Source organism: Lepus europaeus, chromosome 14 (assembly GCF_033115175.1).
Source record: "Lepus europaeus isolate LE1 chromosome 14, mLepTim1.pri, whole genome shotgun sequence".
Classification (NCBI taxonomy): Eukaryota; Metazoa; Chordata; class Mammalia; order Lagomorpha; family Leporidae; genus Lepus; species Lepus europaeus.
The window spans coordinates 20894307-20916216 of record NC_084840.1 but is presented as its reverse complement, the minus strand read 5'-3'; the positions used below and the strand labels follow the sequence as shown (position 1 = coordinate 20916216).

At 56.9% G+C, this 21910-nt stretch overlaps 1 protein-coding gene across 2 annotated transcripts; it reads left to right on the top strand.

Moving 5' to 3' along the window:
• On the top strand, positions 1-21558 carry RAB7B (RAB7B, member RAS oncogene family). Of its 2 annotated transcripts, none has more exons than XM_062210227.1 (6): positions 1-104; positions 7002-7070; positions 7668-7794; positions 8431-8646; positions 14373-14498; positions 17622-21558. In XM_062210227.1, exons 2-6 carry the CDS (start codon positions 7018-7020, stop codon positions 17697-17699), a joined length of 600 nt encoding a protein of 199 aa, XP_062066211.1. In that variant the 5' UTR covers positions 1-104; positions 7002-7017; the 3' UTR covers positions 17700-21558. The 2 variants fall into 2 exon arrangements, with proteins under 2 accessions (XP_062066211.1, XP_062066212.1); XM_062210228.1 differs by lacking the exon at positions 1-104 and adding an exon at positions 1095-1247.
• The last annotated feature ends 352 nt before the right edge of the window (positions 21559-21910 follow it).

The following is a 21910-nucleotide window of genomic DNA, read 5'->3' as shown; positions in this document are numbered from 1 at the left end:
TGGCCTCGGCCACCTCGGGGGCTCGCTCCGCGCCCGGCGACACGCCCCAGCCTCTTGGAGAGCCGCCGGCCAGCCTCGGATGCCCAGTGCGCGCCGCCGCCGCTGTGAGTGCCCTGGCGGCTCGTCGCGGTCCTCCTGGCCAGCGTCGGAGCTATCCGTGTGCTTGGGGGAGGCGCGGAGGCGGGGGAGGCAAGGATGGAGGCTGAGACTCGGCTGCTGCAGGGCGTAGAGGCGGCCGGGGACCCCGGTCCTGGAGAAGCTCCTGGGGCGTGGGACTTCCCTGTGCGGGCCGCGAGCTGGGGCCCAGCTGGGGGAATCTGCAAGGGCCGTCAGTTCCAGGCGGGGCACAGCGGAGCGGGCGGCGTCGCTGCCCAAACCCGCAGGGCCTGCCGGAAACCGGAGCCCCCTGGGAGGGCCCTCGGCATCTGGCTACTTTCTGGGTGGAAGCTGTGTCGCCTTTTGGAGATCATTAGTGTACGTCCCAGCACAGCGCTGCCAGGCTGGGCGAGAGATGCGGAGTCGGGCAGATCTGGATTCTTGCCCCAGCTTGCCGCTAATTTGTTCTTGCGGCAGGAATCCACTGCTGTCTGGAGCTTTCTGAAAGTTGCAGGTTCTCTGTAAGGCACGCATTGTGTTGTAATAAAAACAGTTCCTCTGGGCTTGGCCACCAATCCCCCACGGCAGAGCTCCCACGGAGATGGTAACTCTGTATCCTCTGGCCCCCAGAGGGCAGGTGTGCAGCAGGTGCGCTGGAGGTGTGGACACATAGATGCATTGACACAGGTGTGGACGAAAGGATGGATGGCTATTTGTGGAGGCCTCTAGTCCCAGTCTCTTTGGGGAGGGGGGGTACAGAGAGGTGTGGGGCACTGCCCTGCCCACTGGGAATGCGCAGTCTACTTGGGGAGACTTGCCGAGACGCCGAGAAAGAGTGAGAATGCTGAGGCTCCTGAAACCAGGCCCTGGGTGCACTTCCCCGAAGGAGCAGGCCTAGACCTGCTAGGGTTTAGTGGGTGGAGCAGTTGAGAGAGCTCCGTGTGTTAGGGTGGGTGTATTTGTCATTTTCCAAGGCACGTGGACGAGGGGATGCTGAGAAGCCAGAGGAAATAGCAGGACAGGGTGGGGAGCCTGTGCCTGCTTCCAGACTCCGCTGTGCCCTGCTCACTGCTCTGCCTGCCCCCAGGAACAGCAGCCATCCCAGCACAGAGGCAGAAGACTGTGCCTGGGTCCTGGCTGGGGCCAGTGGGGTAAGGAGAGAAAGGGGAGTGGGAGGGTGAGAGCAGAGCAGGTGTGAGAGTTCTCTTGTAGCGGCCTAGGGCTTGGCAACAACTCCCTTGCTGTGCAGGGACCAAGCTACACCTGAGCTTTGGCAAATGGGCCAGCTCCGAGTTCCAAGCCTGGAAGTCCTGCCAGGTAACAGCTTGAGTCCTTTTCTCCCTCAGATCCTTGTCGCTTGTACTTGAGATGAGCGGGTCACCTGCAGCGGGAAGTGACTGCTGCCGGTTCTGCTCCGGCCGCCCTGGGCCAGGGGCCTGCAGTCCAGTCGTGCCTCTCTCTCGGTTATTTAACAGAGAAGGGTGACAGCCCGGCCTCCAGGAAGATGCCCTGGTTTGGAACATCTGACTCAGCCGAGTGGGTGGGAGGAGGCCTCAAAGAACAGCCATGGCCAAGGCCCAGCCAATGGCAGAGGAGAGTGGGCAAGGGAAGGGACTTCTGCCACCCCGAACCTGCACAAGCCTCCTAGGTGAGCCCAGCCAGTACCTGCCCGGCCACCCCCGGTACCAGCCACTGACCCAGTCCTCACCACGCTTGTTGCTGTGGGCGATCCTGGACTCAGAGCTGCTGTTTTTAAATAGCAGCCTCAGCAGATTCCCGTCCCTTTGGGAGCTGGGTGGGGAGCTTGCAGGGCCAGCACACGTTGAGGGCAGGACCGAGGGAAGGGACCCAGGCAGTCAGGGCATTGGAAGGAGTACAAGCGACAAGGATCTGAGGGAGAAAAGGACTCAAGTAAAATCCAGGCAGTAGCTTCCAAACGTCAGCAGGGCTGGCATGTGGCTGAGGACTCAGAACCCACCCCTGGGAGAGGCAGCCCCAGGGCACTGCTGGCTGCATCGCTCCAGCTATGGTGGAGAAGGTGCGAGCACTGGGCGGGAGCGTGGAGCAGACGGCCTCGGTGGGCCTGCCGGTGGGGTGCAGGCTGCACACGGCAGCTGTGGTGGAAGACAGCTAGTACCACAGCTGGGTCTCTGGCCCCTAAGCTCCTCCTGCTCTCCTGGGGAGGCCTCTTGTGCTGTGAGAACCCCCCACATGCCACCCCCAGAGGGACGTCCATTTCCCTGGTGAGCACGCAGGACGCACCCTGGGCCACCCGTGTGGGGAGCGGGTAGAGAGCCCTGACTGCAGCGCTCAGGACCACAGCATCGTCCCTTGGGAGCCTCTCCGTCCCGGCCCAGACCGGGGACGGGGGGGGCGTCATCCCTGGGGAAATCACACTCAGAGGACTCTGGGCTACACGTAGTCTTTTTAAAAGCCTTTATTTGATTTTTTTTTTTTAAATTAAAAAATAACTTAGGGGGCCAGCGCCATGGCTCACTTGGTTAATCCTCCGCCTGTGGCGCCGGCATCCCATATGGGCACTGGGTTCTAGTCCCAGTTGCTCCTCTTCCACTCCAGCTCTCTCCTCTGGCCCGGGAGGGCAGTGGAGAATGGCCCAAGTCCTTGGGCCCTGCATCCACATGGGAGACCAGGAGGAAGCATCTGGCTCCTGGCTTCGGATCGGTGCAACACCAGCCGTAGCGGCCATTTAGGGGGTGAACCAACGGAAGGAAGACCTTTCTCTCTGTCTCTCTCTCTCTCACTAACTCTGCTTGTCAAATAAAATAAATAAATAAATAACTTAGGCTTGTGTGTGCAACACATTTTAAAGCCAGGCACATAAAATGGCCCAGTGGCCCTCAGACTCTCTTCTGCCTTGCCTGCTCTCTCTTATTCGTCATTTGGTGTGCATCTGGCTGGCTGCACGTTTGCAGGGAAAGCGCACATAAGACATGAATCTCGGGCCAGGGGGCTGCTGCTTGCTGTCAGACAACTGTGATCCTGCCATCCACATCGTCCCTCGGCCTTCGTTTTCTGACTTACATTACCACGCGTGGCCTCCCACTTCCTGGCGTCATCTCTTCACACATGTGGGTCAGAAGCCACATGGGCAATCTGCCTGATGGGCGCTTGGATGACACCCGCGCCCGGGCAGTCGTCCCCGTACAAGGACGCGTGTGAGTGTTTCAGCAGGGCCGAGTCCTAGCAAGAGAGTCGAGGGCCCGAGCAGACGAGGTTTTGATAGCGTCAAATGCCCTCCGAATGCCTGTGCGGCTCGCGCTCTACCCCTGCCCCGGGAGGGCCTCTCCTGCAGCCTGCCCACCCTCAGCGCGATCAGCCGTCCTTTCAAATCGTTTCTCCTCTGGTGGATAAATGAAATATCTTTACATTTACATTTCCACAATCATTAGTAGGTTTGAGTCTCCTTTGAAAGTGTCCTGATTCTTTAAGACTTCCATTGGCTACTTGCTGACATTTGTTTATCCACTGGCTTGCTGCTGTGCTGTCGTTCATTAGGTAAGGGTGATTTCCACTTCGGGTGGTGATCCTCAGTTGCCTGTATCACAGATGCTCTCTCCCTACAGCCTCCAACATCCTACTCATACCAGCTGGCCTGCCCCCTGTCAAACCCTCACCCAGCCAGGCCCGGAGCTCTCCGACGGGGACCGGTTGGGTGATTCCCGCTGGAGTTTTGCAAACAAGCAGTAGAAATTCACAGCTGGGGCTGTAGTTTCTGGAGTTAGGCTGGGGATTCAAAAACCAGCACCAAGTGCGGGCTGTACCACGTGCAGGCTTCTGTCTTGAGGGAGGAAATGCCTAACTTCTTTAGGCAGCCATTTCTTTGGGAGTAAAATAAAGATTTGAATCGTGTCGACCCGACAGGCTCCCGTTGTGTGTGGGTAACAGTCATCAACCGGCTGGCACTTCTTGGGCCCTTAATTTGTGCCAGTGATGCACTGTATGTGTTCAATGTATGAGAGTAATGTGTTCACTCCTTTCACAAAGATATGCGTATTACTTATCTGTGTTTCGGCCAAGCTCTCGCCCGCTGTCAGGCCCAGGAATGTGAACCTACAGTGTGAGATGCACTCATTCCGACAATGTCAATGTGTCAGGTGCTCGGCCGTGACACATCTCCATCCCGGCCTTCCGCCCCCGCTGCACCTCTCTGTCCTGTCTCTGTCTCCCCGGGCTGTCCTCGGGCTCCCAGCCCAGTGCCCTGGATTCCTGTGCACACAGATCCCACAGGTTCAGTCTTTGGGGATGGGGAAGCAACAGGACACAGAAGACTTCCTCCGGGCTTCCACGCCAACACTGGCTCATCTGTTCACCACCTGTGTGGTCTTGGAGGTGTTACTGTGACTGTCTCTCTGAGCCTGGGTTGTCCTTCATTCCTAGGGAGCTACAGCAGACTCTGTTTTAGGCTCCTCGTCCAATGACACAGAAATCCACAAATGCTCCAGTCCCTTATATAAAAAGGCAAAGTATTTGTATGTTCAGCAATGCACATTCCCTTATATCATCTCTAGATTTCTTGTAATACCTAATAGCATGCAAACGCTCTGTGAGGAGTTACTGTATCCACTGTTCAGGAAACCAAGACAAGGAAAGAAGCCTGCACGCGGTCAGTTACTTTTCTGAATATTTCCAGTCCGCAGTTGGTAGTAGGTGCCCACTGCCCTGGGCTTGGTGGGGGGAGGCTGTGCCGAGGCTCCCCACGCCCCCTAGTGCGCGTAGGACCGCCCCCTGCAGGTGCTCGCCAGGCCCGTTCTTTCCCCACTCCCTGCGTCCCCGCGCTGACAACTTTTTAAGGCATCGTTCTGTGTCAGCCTGTGGCCCCAATGCCTTTAGGAACTCCCCTTCTAAAGTGCTAACCGAGCCTGGAGACCGACACCTTCCATGAGTCCCAGCCACTTCTCCCTTGGCTGGTGTCCCTGGTGGCAGCGATGCCACTGCAACACGCCAGCCCAGGTTGATACCTGAGATCCCTCCCTCTGCATGCCTGGAGCCCAGCCTGGCTTCCTGAGGGAATGAATGAATGGGTGAATGAATGTCAGGATCCTTGCCGGGTACCCGCAGGCCGTGTTACTCTTGCTTCCTCTCCAGGCGCCCACCCTCCACAGCCTTCACCTGAGGCCAATCAGCCGCCTCCTCCACTCACCTTTCCCAGGGCTTGGTTAGCTCATTCCCGCCCTGGAAACACCACCCCAACCACAGGTTTCATTTGTTCCGGGCCCAGTCCCCTTGCATTCCCACAGTGCATTCCCCATGCATCTCCTGGGGCACAACTCTCTCTGCTGTCACTCGGTCCCCTCTTCTTCCCTGACGGCTCCCTATGATGGGTTCCCTCGGGTATGGCCCTCATTCTCTGCTACCCCCAGTGTGCAGTGAGGGATTTGCATGCAGTAGGCATTTGGCCATGGATGCATGGACCATCAGGTAGATGCCATCCCTGCCCTCCTGGGTTAGAGCTGAGCCGTGCTGCCGGCTCTGGCTCCTAGGGCAAGAGGCTCTGGGCAGAACCTCCCCTCCCCGTGGGTCCATGACGTGTTCCACAAAGGGGACACTAACACCACTGGCCTGCTCTGTGCTCCCTGGGCACCCCTGCAGTGCTCTCACGGTTATTGCGGTTATTAACCACAGTCACCGTGCGGTACAGTAGGTATCCTGAACCTATTCCTCCTGGCTGGAATTTGGTCTCCTTGGACCAGCGTCTCCCCAGCTGTGCCTGCCCCCAGTCCGTGTTAATTGTCACTGGCCTCTACTTCTATGAGATCAACTTGTTTAGCTCGCGTAGCATTTGTCTTTCTGTGCCTGGCTTCTTCCATCTAAAGGAAGGTCTTCAGGTCCATTCACACAGTTGCAAGTGACAGGTTTTCCTTCTTTGCAAAGGCTGATGGGAGAGCAACTGCTGCTTCTTAATCCATTTACGTGTGGATGGACACTTCGGTTGATCCCACCTCTTAGCTATTGTGCATGGGAACGTGGAGGTGCACCTCTCCCCTCGACATAGTGATGTCATTTCCTTGAGATATAAACCCATAGCGGGGTTGTTATGTACTTCTTCCTAGGCCTTTTGCTATGCAAGAAGGGACGCCCTTAAACATGTGGGGTGACATAGCATGTATGGGTTAGCATCTTCTGTTTTTCAGTGAGATCCTGGGGCACCTCCCGTGTACTGTAAAATGCTCAACAGCTCCATTTTAATGTCTGCTTAGTAGTTTATCGTGTGCCATGAGTTAAGCCCTTCTTTATGCTTGGATGTTTAACAGCAGCACTGTGCAGCGCAGCCTGGAACAGGACTCTTCGCCTGCCTTTCCCACTATTTCCTGAAGACGAATTCCTGGAAGTGCCCATTTTGGGATGCTCAGCACTGGCTGCCCAGTGGCTTTCTAGAAACATGTAGATTCCCCCGCCTGCTGCAGTGAGAAGAGCCTTTTGATTCTGCAACTGCAGCAACACCTCGGCCGGGGGCGGAGCATGCTTCCACCCACAGCCGCTGGGCTCTCCTGACAATGAGCCCCTTGTCCGGCACCCCCATCCCCTCTTCCCGCACTGGCCCTCCATCCCTGGCTCCAGGCTTCGCAGACTGGGAGGCCACTGTCCGGTCCCACCCTGCCTTGGCACTCCAGGCTGCCTCCGAGAGCAGGGTTGGTAGAGCTGAGGGCCGAGGGATTTGCCTGTCCTTGGAGTCACCCCTCTTCCAAACTGACCTGCAGAGACCCCCAGGGCAGTGAGGGGGAGTGGGAGAGGGAGGAAGGGTCTCTTTCAGAGACCCGCCCCAGCCGGCCTTGGGCCCAGGGCAGGCAGCAGTCTGCACAGCAAACAGGGGAACGCGAAGTCCAGCCTGACTATGGCCACAGAGCCCGCTGACCAGCCGGGGCTTGGCCTCTGCTTCTCTGCAGGCTCCGGAGCCGCTCCATGAATCCCCAGAAGAAGGTGGACCTGAAGCTCATCATTGTCGGTGCCCTTGGGTAAGCCCGGCTTGGCCCAGGGTCTGGGAATGGGAAGCGGCTTGCCCTTGGCTGTGGGATATCCAGCTCTCCCCCAACCTCTCGGCTCATTTTGATTGGTTTCTGCCTCCAGAACCACTCCCTAGTCCCTGGCTACTCAAAGTGTGGTCCGCGGACCAGATGTTAGAAGTTCTGAATCCCCTCCGCCTTGCGGCGCCGGCACACCGGGTTCTAGTCCCGGTTGGGGCGCCGGATTCTATCCCAGTTGCCCCTCTTCCAGGCCAGCTCTCTGCTATGGCCCGGGAAGACAGTGGAGGATGGCCCAAGTCCTTGGGCCCTGCACCCCATGGGAGACCAGGAGAAGCACCTGGCTCCTGGCTTCGGATCAGCACGATGTGCCAGCCGTAGCGGCCATTAGAGGGTGAACCAACAGCAAAAAAAGGAAGACCTTTCTCTCTGTCCCTCTCTCTCACTGTCCACTCTGCCTGTCAAAAAAAAAAGTTTTTTTTAATTTTAAGAAGTTCTGAATCCCAGGGAGAGACAGCAGCAAGAGGGGTGTGGTGAGACTCTGAGAGTGTGTGTGTGTGTGTGTGTTCACGCGTGTCGGGTTTCCCACAGTGTGGGAAAGACCTCCCTGCTTCACCAGTATGTGCACAACACGTTTTACGAGGACTACCAGACCACGCTGGGAGCCAGCATCCTCTCCAAGATCATCAGAGTGGAGGACACAACGTTGAAGCTGCAGGTGAGCTGCCTTGCCCTGCGCAGCACAGATCCCCCTAAAACTTACCCCGCACCCCCTGGACAGGCACTGACATGGTAGGTGCCTCGGGAGCTGGAGTGTCTAGAGCAGAGACTGGCAACCTTCAGCCTGATTTTGTAAATAAGCCTTCTCTGGGACACAGCCACACCCATTGGTTAGTGAACATTGGTTGTGTTAGTGAACATTGTGTTCACTTCCTGTGTCCTGCACACAGTGGTGCAGTCGGTGAGCTGTGAACACAGTAGGACCTGCAACACTTCAAATGTTTGCTACCTGGTTCTCTCAGGGAAAAAAAAAATGCTGATCTTTGATCTAAATCCAGGGATTGGGGGATGAGAAGCCCCACCCAGTCTCAGATTCCCTGGAAAACCTAGCAGATGACCTGGGGCAGTCACCCCCAAGGTCCGACTTTCCAAATCCATCAGATGGGAATAACAGTCCCAGCGCTGACGACACAGAAGTGACGGAGAGCCCAGCTGTGCCCGTCTCCGCAGAGGCATGTGGTGGTCGTGGGCGGGAGGGACTTCCTGACGAGCAGAGGGCTTTGACGCAGTGTCACCTGGTCGGGCCTCCCTCCATCCGCTCATCACAGCCCGTGTGGCTGCTCTTCCCCTCCAGATCTGGGACACAGGCGGTCAGGAGCGGTTCCGCTCTGTGGTGTCCACATTCTACAAAGGCTCCGACGGCTGTATCCTGGCTTTCGATGTCACCGACCTGGAGTCCTTTGAAGCTCTGGATATCTGGCGGGGGGACGTGCTGGCCAAGATCATCCCTGTGGAGCAGCCCTACCCCATGGTGGTGCTGGGGAACAAAATCGATCTGGCTGACCGGAAGGTACCGTTCATTCATTCATTCATTCAACAAGCCATATGTGAGCACTGACAGAGCTGAGTCAGGTGCAGTACCTACTTGGAGAATTTCAGCCTGCTATTGAATCCAGACCCTTCCAAAGACTATTATAATACACAGTGGCCAACGCAATGGTAGAGAAGTACCTGCGCGATTTGGGGATTGCAATCTACCCACACCCAGCATCTACACAGGAGCCCTAGAAGAAGTGGGTTCCAGCATGATGAGAACGGAGGACAAGTTTGTCTAGAGACAGGGAGTGGTGAGGTTTCAAAGGTAGGCAGGAGTTAGGCCTCAGTGGAATCTGAACTGCTCTGTAGCACAGTATTTCGGCTGAGGGTCACGAGAGGGTCAGGAAAGTTTTGGACTGCACTAGGCATTTAGCCCAGTGGTTACAATGCCAGTTAAGAGGCCTGCATCCCGCATCTGAGTTCTTGGGTTCAAGTCCCAGCTCCAGCTCCTGGCTCCAGCTTCCTGCTACTGCAGACCCTGGGAGGCAGCAGTGAGGGCTCCAGTGGTCAGGTTCCTGCCACCCACATGGGAGGCCTGGACGGAGTTCCCTCTCCTGTGCGCATCTGGGGAGTGAACCAGCAGATGGGAACCCTCTGTCTATCTGCCTCTTAAACAAATAAATTAATTAATTAAAAAATTAAGTTACTTTTTTAAAAAAATATTTATTTATTTATTTAAAAGTCGGAGTTACACAGGAGAGGCAGAGAGAGAGAGAGAGAGAGAGAGAGATCATCCACCCACTGGTTCACTCCCCAGATGGCTGCAATGGCCAGAGCTGTGTTGATCCAAAGCCAGGAGCCAGGAGCTTCTTCCAGGTCTCCCACATGGGTGCAGGGGCCCAAGGACTTGGGCCATCTTCTACTGCTTTCCCAGGCCATAGCAGAGAGCTGGATCGGAAGTGGAGCAGCCGGGACTCGAACTGGTATGCATATGGGATGCCAGCAGACAGCAGTTTTACCTGCTACTCCACAGCGCCAACCCCTTAAACTACCTTTTAAATTAAAAATGGTATGTTGGCCGGTGCCTTACGGCGCCGGCACACCGGGTTCTAGTCCCAGTCGGGGCGCTGGATTCTGTCCCGATTGCCCCTCTTCCAGGCCAACTCTCTGCTGTGGCCCGGGAAGGCAGTGGAGGATGGCCCAAGTGCTTGGGCCCTGCACCCCATGGGAAACCAGGAGAAGCACCTGGCTCCTGCCATTGGATTAGCATGGTGCGCCGGCCGCAGCAGCCATTGGAGGGTGAACCAACGGCAAAGGAAGACCTTTCTCTCTGTCTCTCTCACTATCCACTCTGCCTGTCAAAAAAAAAAAGGGGGGGGGCATGTTTTATGGGAAGGTATTCACCTAAATAGCTTCAGAATGCCCTGCACCGTGGGGCTAACTGGACAGCCAGCCTGCTCCATGATATCGGGGCCGTTGGGAAGACAGCTCTTCTGCTCGTCGCCAGTAGGAAAGAGGCAGATTTAATTTACAAAGATGCTCTCCTGCCAGAGAAGCCCAAATGACACCAAAAAATGGTTTGAATGAAGTTTTTGCTATTGTCTCAAATAGAGAAAAGTCATGGGGAACTGAATCAGGGCGTTTGAACCGTGTTTTCACAATGCTTCAAATCGAGAAAAGCAACAGGAGAACAAGGCGCCCCTTGGCACCATGGAGTAGGCTGAGGGACCGGAAGGGAGGGTATGCGCCGAGGGCCATGGAGGGTGCTCTATAGCCCTCTCTGTAGCCTGTGCCAGGGCACCCAGCTCGCCCCACCCCCTGCCATTTGCTCCGGGTGCGTCTTCGGGCCCATTCCGGCTTCCTCCTTAGAACAGAGACTAAAACTTGAATTTCCTGAGATTGTTGGAGTAAAGGAAAGGAAGCAATTGTTGTCCTTTCCCTTGGCATCTCCAGGGGACACAGTGGGGACACAGGGTGGGTCCACCTGCTTAGTAAGAAGAAAGTAAATATTTAAAAATGCACTGGGCAGACGAGAAAGTTCAGGAGTGGTGGTGACGACGGCGAATGATGTGATGGTCCTTCCTGCCCTGAGCCATGGGCTTAAAATGGTTCAAACACCGAATTTCATTGCTGTGTATTTCACCACAGCACACACACACACACACAGATTTTAATGAAATTACTCACTTTGTGTCTGGCGTGGTAGCACAGTGTGTTAAGCTGTGGCTTGCAATGCTGGCATCCCATTTTGGAGCACAAGTTCAAGTCCTGCCTATGTCACTTCCCATCCATCTCCCTGGGAAGCAGTGGAAGATGGCCCAGGTGCTTGGGCCTCTGCTACCTGTGTGGGAAACCAGAATGGAGTTTGGGCTCATGGCTTCAACCTGGTTCACACTGGTTATTGTGGCCATTTGGGGAGTGAACTAGTAGATGGAAGATCTCCCTCTGTCTCTCCCTCTCTCTCTCTCTGTAGTTCTGCCTTTCAAATAAATTTAAAAAGAAAGAAATTTCTGATTTAGCCTTTTAAAAAAATCCCTGCTCTGGGCCAGTGCTGTGGTGCAGCGGGTTAAAGCCCCAGCCTGCAGCACCGCAGCCCACATGGGCACCAGTTCAAGTCCCCACTGCTCCTTGTCCGATCCAGCTCCCTGCTGATGTGCCTGGGAAAGCAGTGGAGGATGGCCCCGGGTGCTTGGGCCGCTGCACCCACATGGGAGACTGGGAAGAAGCTTCTGGCTCCTGGCTTCCGATCCACCCAGCTCCAGCCATTGCGACCATCTGGGGAGTGAATCAGCAGATGGAAGATCTCTCTCCCTCTGTCTGTAACTCTGCCAATCAAATAAATGCATCTTTTAAAAAAATCATTGAAAACTTTCCTTTGACTTCAAATTTTTTTCCTTTGCAAACATCTGCTTTATATGAATTTTACATTGTATGCCTTAGTAAGTAGTTTTAAAAAAAAGATTTACTTATTTGTTTGAAACTGAGAGAAAGATATCTTCCATCTACCGGTTCACTCCCCAAATGGCTGAAATGGTTGGGGCTGGGCCTGGCTGAAGCCAAGAGCCTGGAGCTCCATCTGGGTCTCCCACAGGGTGTTAGGGGCCCAAGCACGTGGGCCATGTTCCACATTGCTTTTCCCAGACACATTATCAGGGAGCTGGATTGGAAGTGGAGCAGCCGAGACTCAAACCAGCACCCATGTAGGATGCCAGTGTTGCAAGCTGTAGCTTAACCCACTACACCACAACTCTGGTTCCAACGTATGTTTGCTTTAACATGAAAATGCTTCTCCTCCGATTTTCTGAGTAATATAGGAGGCTGCTTCAAAAGTTCGTGGAAAATGGAAGGGAGAGACAAGTGTATTCTGGCGCAAACATTCTGAGATCCATGCAGAGTTTTTCCACACATGCATTTCCCACGGACTTCCCGAAGACCTCACGCAGACAGGGCAGGGACGCGTGCCCCGAGAGCTCCTGGGTGCCCAGGGAGCCTGGAGCTGGGGCCCAGGGACCGACAATGCTCAGAGCAGCAGCACAGTGGGGAAGCACGCTCCTGTGGTCTGCTCCATGCTCCCATGCCACAGACTCGCTGGCTTCATCGCTCACGATGACCCCACACCCACACATCCTCTAGGTCTTTCTCTGGCAAACACAGCCCACAGGGGCCGGCACTGTGGTGCAGTGGGTAAAGCCACTGCCTGCGATGCCACAGTATCCCATATGGGCGCCGGTTCGAGTCCTGGCTGCTCCACTTCCTATCCAGCTCCCTGCTAATGCACCTAGAAAGCAGTGGAAGATGGCCCAAGTCCGTGGGCCCCTGCACTCATGTGGGAGACCTGGAATAAACTCCTGGCTCCCGGCTTCGGATCAGCTTAGCTGTGGCTGATGCAGTCATTTGGGGAATGAACCAGTGAATGGAAGACCTCCCTCTCTCTGTCTCTACCTCTCTCTGTAACTCTTTCAAATAAATAAAGTAAATCTTAAAAAAAAGTCCCAGGCCGGCGCTGTGGCTCACTAGGCTAATCCTCTGCCTTGCGGCGCCGGCACACCGTTTCTAGTCCTAGTCGGGGTGCCAGAATCTGTCCCGGTTGCCCCTCTTCCAGTCCAGCTCTCTGCTGTGGCCCGGGAGTGCAGTGGAGGATGGCCCAAGTGCTTGGGCCCTGCACCCGCATGGGAGACCAGGAGAAGCACCTGGCTCCTGCCTTCGGATCAGCGCGATGAGCCTGCCGCGGCGGCCATTGGAGGGTGAACCAACGGCAAAGGAAGACCTTTCTCTCTGTCTCTCTCTCACTATCCACTCTGCCTGTCAAAAAAAATAAATAAATAAAATTAAAAATAAATAAATAAATAAATAATCCCTTCTACCAAAGGTAGAAGTATAAAAAAAATCATTTTATTGGAAAGAACAGCTTTGTTAGCTGTATGAATTCTTTGCTCTATGTTCAGATAATTTCTGCCTTACCACTGACACATGAAATTAGAATCACATTTTCTAAAAATATTCTTTGTTATTTTTAGTAATGGGTGACTGATTAGTATACTAATTCGAACAGTTACATAATCGACCATTTTAAATGCAAAGAAGTGGAAAACCATTATAAATGAAGTGTTGCAACTTGGGCTAATTTTTGTTGGCCATTTGGTCTCCAATGAATGAGAGAAGCTGTAACAGGCCCAGTGGAATGTTAGTGGTTATTGTGGACCGGAAGGGAAATTAATGGAAGCAGCATCTGAAAATGTTCATGGTTCCCATGTCCCCAATACCACACCTCGAGTCTATTTCCAGGATCAGAGCCCACGTTATAAATAACTTTCCCTTTCTAAGTAAAAGAAGAGGCGAGTTTTAACATCGCCTGAAACTCTAGCTGGCATGGGAAGAGAAAAGCCATGGCTTTCTCCCAGGCCAGCTGGGGGCTGGGGGTTGGAAAAAGGATAATTTTGTGACATAGTACCAACTGATGTCTTAGAGTTTGTATTCAGTCGTTCAGATAAAACCAAACAGGAAGAGGGGGAAATGAGATAAAATGTTTGTTATAACAGGGCCCAGGGGGACCTGGTCACTGCCCAAAGGGAGGGAAAGGACAGCCCAGGCCAGGGGCTGCAGCTGGGCTGTGCCTTCCTAGCTCTGTCGCTGGGGACCGTGGGTGACGGCAAAAGGTGATGGTGATGCTGGGAAGGTGTGATGGTGGGGAGGAGTGAGGGTGGGAGGGGTGACACTGGGAGGCAGTGACTGTGGGGAGGGGGTGACAGTGGCGAGGAGGTGGTGGTGGGAAGGGGGTGAGGGTGGGAGGGGTGACAGTGGGAGGCGGTAACTGTGGGGAGGGAGTGACAGTGGGGAGGGGGTGGTGGTGGGGAGGGTGTGATGCTGGGGAGGGGGTGATGGTGGGAAGGGGTGAGGGTGGGAGGGGTGACAGTGGGAGGCGGTGACTGTGGGGAGGGGGTGACAGTGGGGAGGGAGTGACAGTGGGGAGGGGGTGACAGTGGGGAGAAGGTGACGGTGAGAGGATGTGAGGGTGGGAGGGGTGAGGGTGGGAGGGTGTGACGGTGGGAGGGAGTGAGGGTGGGAGGGAGTGACTGAGAGGGGGTGAGAGTGAGAGGGAATGATGGTGGATGGGGAATGATGGTGGGAGGGGTGACAATGGGAGGGGTGACAATGGAGGGGTGAGGGTGGGAGGGGTCGTGGCGGGAGGAAGTGACGTGACAATGATGCCACAGCAGTGGTGATGACACAGGAGCAGTGACATCTCTTCCTCTCACTCAGGTACCCCAGGAGTTGGCCCAAGGCTGGTGTCGAGAGAAGGATATCCCCTACCTAGAAGTCAGCGCCAAAAGCGACATCAATGTGGGGCAGGCCTTTGAGATGCTGGCCAGTCGGGCTCTGTCCAGGGTGAGTAGCTGTGGCGGTAGCACCTGCTGCTCCGCCTGGGGTGGGGGAGCTGGAAGGAGCTCGCAGAGGAGAACAGGTGGGGTCATCCTCCTTTTTTTGTTTAAGATTTATTTATTTATTTATTTATTTATGTGAAAGTCAGAGTTACACAGAGAGAGAAGGAGAGGCAGAGAGAGCGAGAGAGAGAGAGAGAGAGGTCCTCCATCCGCTGGTTCACTCCCCAAATGGCCGCAGTGGCCAGAGCGGCGCCGATCTGAAGCCAGGAGCCAGGAACTTCCTCTGGGTCTCCCACGTGGGTGCAGGGCCCAAGCACTTGTACCACCTTCCACTGCTTTCCCAGGCCATAGCAGAGAGCTGGATCAGATGTGGAGCAGCCGGGACTTGAACCTGAGCCCATATGGGATGCCAGCCTGCAGGCGGCGGCTTTACCTGCTACACCACAGCGCCGGCCCTGGGTCAGCCTCTTAGCAGGCTGCTGAAAGGGCTCAGCAGAACTCCAGCTCTGGGAGCCCGGAGTAGGAGGGACTGCTGTGGAGTGTGTACCTCGTGGTCCTGCTGGTTATCCTAAAAACTCCAGTCCAGTTGCTCACGCCGCAGACCCTAATGTAGTTAGGGCATCTAATCCAGTCCTCACTGGTGGGAGAGAAGCCCCATGGCGCCAAGCGTTTGTCCCAGTGGGACAGCGAGGCTGTGGGAGTCGCTGACCTCCTGTGGTCAAACTGTGAAGAGCTGTGGACCCCTGGGTGCCACGGCTCCACCAGCACTTGCTGGGTGATCAGATGAGCCAGGCCCAGTGCTGGGCTCCGGGGACCCTCACTCTCAGGAGAGGGGGTCGTGTGAGTGACTGAAACACAGGTACTGCATGGTGGGACAGGAGCTGGCGACCGGGCGCACGGAGAGGCGTACACTCCGGGCAAGGCGGGGTGGGGGGGAGCTCGCGGTAGGTGGCTGGGAGCAGTGGCAGGGTTTCAGCACTCTGATGGGGGTGTGGAAGCTCAGAAGAGGGCCCGGCAGATTGATACGGGGTGGGGGCCTCAGCCCGGTCCACTGTTCTGCAAGTAGTCAGGGTGGGCTCCCCAGAAGAGGGGAGAGCAGACTGTGGCAATGAGTCAGCATGGGGGCCGTGAGCACTGACAATGGGAGGTTGGAGGTCTCCCCTAAGCGGAAGCACCTGTTGTCATCGTGGGTGGTGACTGGTCTGCCCAGCCCTGTGCCACCGGCTTCGAGGGGCAGAAGTACCACCCACGACGGAGGCAGGGGAGAGGACCGGCGCCTGCCACCCGCACGCCTCGGGGGCTGGGTCCCAGGGCTGCCCCAGGGGCTGGGCTGTTGCCTCTCCTCTGGCCTGCAGCTCCTCCTGCTTGGATTCAGACAGAAGCAGCGGGTGTCTGCCTCTCAGTGCTAGGGGAAGAAAGGTGGCTTTACCACAAGGTCACTGAGCAGGCTCCCCTCAGGCAGGTGCCCGGACCTCCTGACCTCACAAGGTGATCGGTGCTTAGTACTCCTCCACACACTGACCTCATGGGGTGATCGGTGTTTAGTACTCCTCCACATGCTGACCTCACGGGGTGATCAGTGCTCAGTACTCCTCCACATGCTGGCCTCACAAGGTGATTCGCAGTGTGCAGGTGGACATGGGAGGCCACTGGGGGTGCGAACGAGAGGGACAGAGGACAGAGAAGGGCAAGGCAGAGGCCCAGGCATGAATCCAGGGGCCTCAGGCCATTTTTTAAAATTCCAAAAATTGTATTTATTCATTTTTTAAAGATTTATTTTTATTTGAAAGGCAGAGTTACAAAGAGAGAGAGAGAGAAAGAGAGAGAGAGAGAGAGAATCTTCCATCTGCTGATTCACTCCCCAAATGGTTGCAGCAGCCAGGGCTGGGCCAGCCGAAGCCAGGAGCCAGGAACTCCATCCAGGTCTCCCACGTGGATGGCAGGGACCCAAGGACTTGCGCCATCTTCTGTCGCCTTCTCAGGTGCACTGGCAGGAAGCTGGATAGGAAGTGGAGCAGCTGGGACTGGAACTTGCACTCTGATGTGGACGCCGGCATTGCTAGCAGCCACTTACCCCGCTGCGCCACAACACTGGCCCCAGCTGTGCACCCTAATTTAGAATTCTAATAATTCCAAAGGATTTCCTAAAGGATAGTTGAGGCCCACTAGCTAGGCTACTAGGGGCAGTTGGTGCTCTGCTGGCCCAAGCCCTCCTAGGCAAGGGTCAGAATCAGAGGCTATCCAAGAAACAAATGCCCAGCACAGCAGCTCTGTGCCCCCAGGGCCAGTGACAGCTCAGTCTGGGGTGGCATGAGTGACAGGGTGACAGGAGACCCTCTCAGGGGCCGAGGGGAGCCTCTGAGATCAAAGAAGCAGCAGGAAAGGCTGACGCCAGCTCCCGGGGCCCAGGGCCACAGGAGTTAAGGGTGTGGTTGGGATCTCTGCCTGTGCTGCCGAGCAGATAAAACCAGAGAGAGGACGCGACCCCAGAGCACCCAGCACACGTGTGCCTGGCACGCGGGAGGCTCTGCCCCGCTCCGGCTCATCACCGCAGCAGGAGCCACTGGCCCGTGCCCCCCACACACACACACACACAGCCGCAGCTGCAGAGGGCCACACACAAGAACCCTGCGGCTGGTGAGACCTGGGCGGGGGGCACACGGGGCCCCTCCAGGAAGCAAGGTTTCAGCCCGTGGGAGCCATCGCCTGGGGAGTCCCCCTGCCCCCAGCGCCCTGAGCCTAAGCCAGAGGCTGGGCTCCTGGTGAGAGGAGAGCTGGTGGGGGCCATCAGACAGAGCAGGGCTTTCTCTGAGCCTCGGTCGGGGCTGGAGAGGGGGCCGGGGTGGCAGAGGGGGTGTCGGGATGTCAGCGGGGGGCATGCCCTCTGCCTGAGCCCAAGCGTCACCTCACAGTTCCCTCTGGGAGTGGAGAATGATGGGACCTGGGAGGACCCCTGAATCCAGACCCCCAACGGCCTGGGCTCCTGGGGAGAGGCTGGAGGGGCTCCTGGGGAGAGGCTGGAGGGGCATGGTTTCCTGCCTGGGGAGGACATACGAAGCCAGGCACAGAGGCAGCGGCAGCCTTGGCATGTGGGGACGCTCGCGCTGACCGGCTGTCCCTTCCCCAGTACCGCAGCATCCTGGAGAGCCACCTCACCGACTCCATCAAGCTCTCGCCCCACCAGGCCCGGAGAAGATGCTGCTGACTCCCACACTGACACAGCCGGCCGCGGGCCCGGCCCCTCCGCTGGAGCACAGGTGACACCAGCCAGCAGCCCCCCAGCCTGGCGGCCTGAGCCAGAACCCTTGACCCCTCTGCTGGACCCAGAACCAGGGAGGGCACCGCCGGCCTGGAAGGTCACGGCCAACATCCGGACCCTGGAGGAGACACAACTCCCTGAGTGGCCCCGGCTCTCTCACCACCAGTCGGCACACCTCAGCAGAGGCCACTGTCCTGCCAGCTCCTGGGCCTGACCTCCCTGTCCCTGCACCTCCCACCCCAAAGCCACAAGCACGGACGACAATTCGGCCGCCCTTGGCGACCAGAACAAGGGGTGAGGCTGTGCACCCCACGTGCGGGGCCTGGCTCAGTGCCCAGCAGGGAGCTGGAGAGCCCACTCTGCTCCTGGCAGAGGGACTGGAGAGGCCCAGAACAGGCCCCCGGGCGCTCGCGGGCATTCCTCCTCGCTGGGTGCTCGGCAGCCCACGTGCGTGTCTCAAGGCTCAGTTTGCTGCTCCCAGAGTGGGGGTGAATGTGTGGTTCTGAGGCCCAGAGGCTGTGCTGATGCGCACACCTGCTTCTTCCGCACGTTTTTCTGAACACCTGCCACCTACGATGCCCTGAGGTCCAGGGACGAACCACACAGGCGAGGGAGCGGGGCGGCAGGCACAGAGTCTAAACAGGGGTTTCGACAGAGCAGGTAAATGCTGTGTGCAATGAGAAATGGGGCGCTGGGGGAAGGTGATGCTTTGGGAAGGAGGCGACATTTTGGCCTGAGAGCTAGAGAATGAGAACGTAGGTGCCACCCGGGAGCCGGAGGAAGGCGCTCAGCGAGAGAAAGGAGCAAGAGCCCAGGCCCTGAGGTGAGGGCCAGGAACAGTGAAAGGACGTTCCTTTAGCCGGGGCAGGAAAACCGCTCGGAGCCCCCTGGACGCGCCCTGCTGCTCTGCTGGTTGGCCACCAGAGGGCAGCAGTGCCCCTTCTCGGCCAGGCTGAACTCCAAGGGCCCCTGGCAGAGCTGCTAGGACGCGTTCCTGACCTCAGCCCTTCGAGATTTGTGGGACAGGAGAATCCCAGTTTCTTAAGCTTCGTAAGAAATGGGCAGAAACTGCAATGCGTGTGATTCAGGCCAGAAATCAGCTCTGACGGTGGCAGGCACTGGAAAAAGTGTAAGGGCACGATCTGCTGCTGCTGGCTCCAGTTGGCCCAGACGGGGCCCAGCCTGAACAGGGCGGCCAAGGTGGCCCGTCGGGGCCTCCAGTGGCCAAGTCCGTGCCCCCCAGCAAAGGCTCTCTCAGCTCCAAGGCGAGCTGGCGAGGTCAGCCTGTGAGGGCCCCGTGTCATCTGACTCCAGAGATGAGAGGAGAGCAGCATGGATGGGGTGCGGGGCTCATCCTCGGGGGCCCACAGGGGCAGGCCAGGCTGGAGCTCACGTCAGGGTCCCAGAGGCAGTGGCGTGTCCTCATTGGTGTCCTGCTCGTCACCGGGGCGCTGGGAGCCGGATGTGCCGCGGCTGGGTGTGCTCGTGGCGCACAGCATGTCCTAAGCCGGTCCTTTGTTCTCAGCATGGCGAATGCGGGCGCCATTTCACTCTGTCCAGCCTCAGTTACCCACGGTCGTCTGGGCAGCGGTGTGGATGGAGAAGTCCAGAAATAAATGATTCAACACTTTCCACCTGTGCACTGTTCGCAGTGGCAATGAGCCATCTCGCCCTGTCCTGCTGTCTCCCTCCCGGGGGTCGTGAATCGTCCTCTGTCCAGTGAGTCCACGCTGTCTACACTGCCCGCCCGCTAACCACTCAGGCTCGTTCTCTGTCACCAGGTGGACCATCTGGATACTGAAGAGTGGGTCTTCCAGTTGCCTTGATGCGACGGCCAGAGGCTCATCAAGCAGGCACGGGTGACCACGCCCGGCACACAAAGGCATTGAGAGAGAGGCCGCACTTATAATGGTCATTCCTGTGCCTGATCATACATTAAGCTACATCCTAGATCCGTGTGCATGGGGAGAGACCGTCTCTGCTTGGATAGGGTTTGATTCTATCCATGGTTTCAGGCATCCCCTGGAAACAAGGGGGGCCCCTGCACTCAGTTTTTTTAAAAATTTATTTATTTGACAGGTAGTTATAGACGATGAGAGAGAGACAGAGATAAAGGTCTTCCTTCCGTTGGTTCACTCCCCAGATGGCCGCAACGGCCGGAGCTGCGCCGATCCAAAGCCAGGAGACAGGTGCTTCCTCCTGGTCTCCCATGCGAGTGCAGGGGCCCAAGCACTTGGGCCATCCTCCACTGCCCTCCTGGGCCAGAGCAGAGAGCTGGACTGGAAGAGGAGCAACTGGAACTAGAACCCGGTGCCCATATGGGATGCTGGTGCCGCAGGCGGAGGATTAACCAAGTGAGCCACGGTGCAGGCCCCGCATTCAGTTTTTAAAGAACCCCATTGCCATGGTTCAAAACGCAAAGCCTACAGAAGAGCAGACAGGAGGCAAACCAGGACTGGCCACACCGCGGGCAGGGCTCAGCACGCGTGGAAATCTGGGTCCCTAGCTCCGAAGTCATGAGGGATTTGAGGACATGCAGAGCTGGCGGGGGAGAAGGAGCCCCCAGGCCCGGAGCCCATCTCCCCCCAGCCCACCTCCTCCAGCCGCAGGCTCACACATGGCGGCTTCAGAGAACCGGGCCGGCATGCCCAGGCCACTTCCACAGCAGCGTGGTGGGCTTCAGAGAACTGGGTCGGCATGCCAGGCCGGCCCTAGCACGGCCCTGCTCTGCGCTTTGTCAGGAGAGACAGTGGACGTCCAGGCCAGGGCTCCAGAGACACCTGCCCTTGGGCTTGGACAAACAGAGCCACATCTTACGCACCTGGAGGCTGGGCCAGGCCAGCCTGGAGGGATCTGGGGAGAGGCCCAGGGCTCCCGCCCAGCAGAGCTCCTGACCTGACCCTCGGGGCCATGCAGGCAGCCTTGTCCCCAGGCACAGGGTGCAGGCCACAGAGCAGCCAGGCTGGCAGTGATGGCCAAAGTGACAGAGGCAGAGGGCCAGGCTGCCCATGACGCTAGGGCTTGGGCAGGAAGTGGAGCTCAGGTGGAGGGCGTGGCCTGTGCCATACAGCGTGCGTGTGTGTGTGGGGGGGTGGTACAGGAATGTATGGTCTGTGGGATATAGTTTGTGTGGTGTCTGTTTGGTATATGATGTATGGTGTGTGTGGTGTGTGTAGTATGTGGTGTGTGTATTATGTGTGTTATGTGTGTGGTGTGTAGTGTGTGTAGTATATGGTGTGTGTGGTGTGTGTAGTGTGTGTAGTATATGGTGTGTGTTGTGTGTGGTGTGTATTATGTGTGTGGTATGTGTAGTATATGGTGTGTGTTGTATGTGGTATGTATTATGTGGTGTGTATTATGTGGTATGTGTTGTATGTGGTGTGTGGTGTTTTTTGTGTGTGATATGTTATGTGTGGTGTGTGGTATGTGTAGTATGTGGTGTGTATTATGTGGTGTGTGTTGTATGCGGTGTGTGGTGTTTTTTGTGTGTGATATGTTATGTGTGGTGTGTGGTATGTGTAGTATGTGGTGTGTGTAGTATGTGTGTTATGTGTATGGTGTGTGTTGTATGTGGTGTGTATTATGTGTGTGGTGTGTGTAGTGTGTGTAGTATGTGGTGTGTGTTGTATGCGGTGTGTGCTGTGTGCGTGTTGAGGCTGTGTGTGAGGGAGCCAGGAGCACTGAGACGCCAGGTGTCAACCCCAGGGAGCGCAGGAGCAGATGAGGGTGGGGGTGGGGCTAGAGATGCGCCCACAGCCTTACTTGTGTGGTGGCTCCTGCAGAGTAGGGCATCAGCCCATTTCCCAGAGGAGAGGACTGAGGCCTCCCCCCACCCCACCCCCACCATAGCAGCCAAGCGCTGCTAAGGCCACCCTGTCCTGATCTCTTACCCTCGCTCCAGCAGGCCCAGGTCCTGGCCCTGTCCTGGCCCCTCCGTCCACACAGCCCACCCAGTGGGCAGCCACTGCAGCTCCCACGGCTGCCCAGGGCCCCTCTTACCTCCTGCCTGGCTGCTGAGGGCACCCCAGCCACACGCCGGCCTCGCTATAGCCCTCCCCCTCCCCCACCCCCAGCTACACCCCCTCTCCGCTGTCCATCACAGCTGACCCAGCGTTTCCTCCAGTAGCCCCCCACCCCGGCACCCCGCTTCTCCGTTC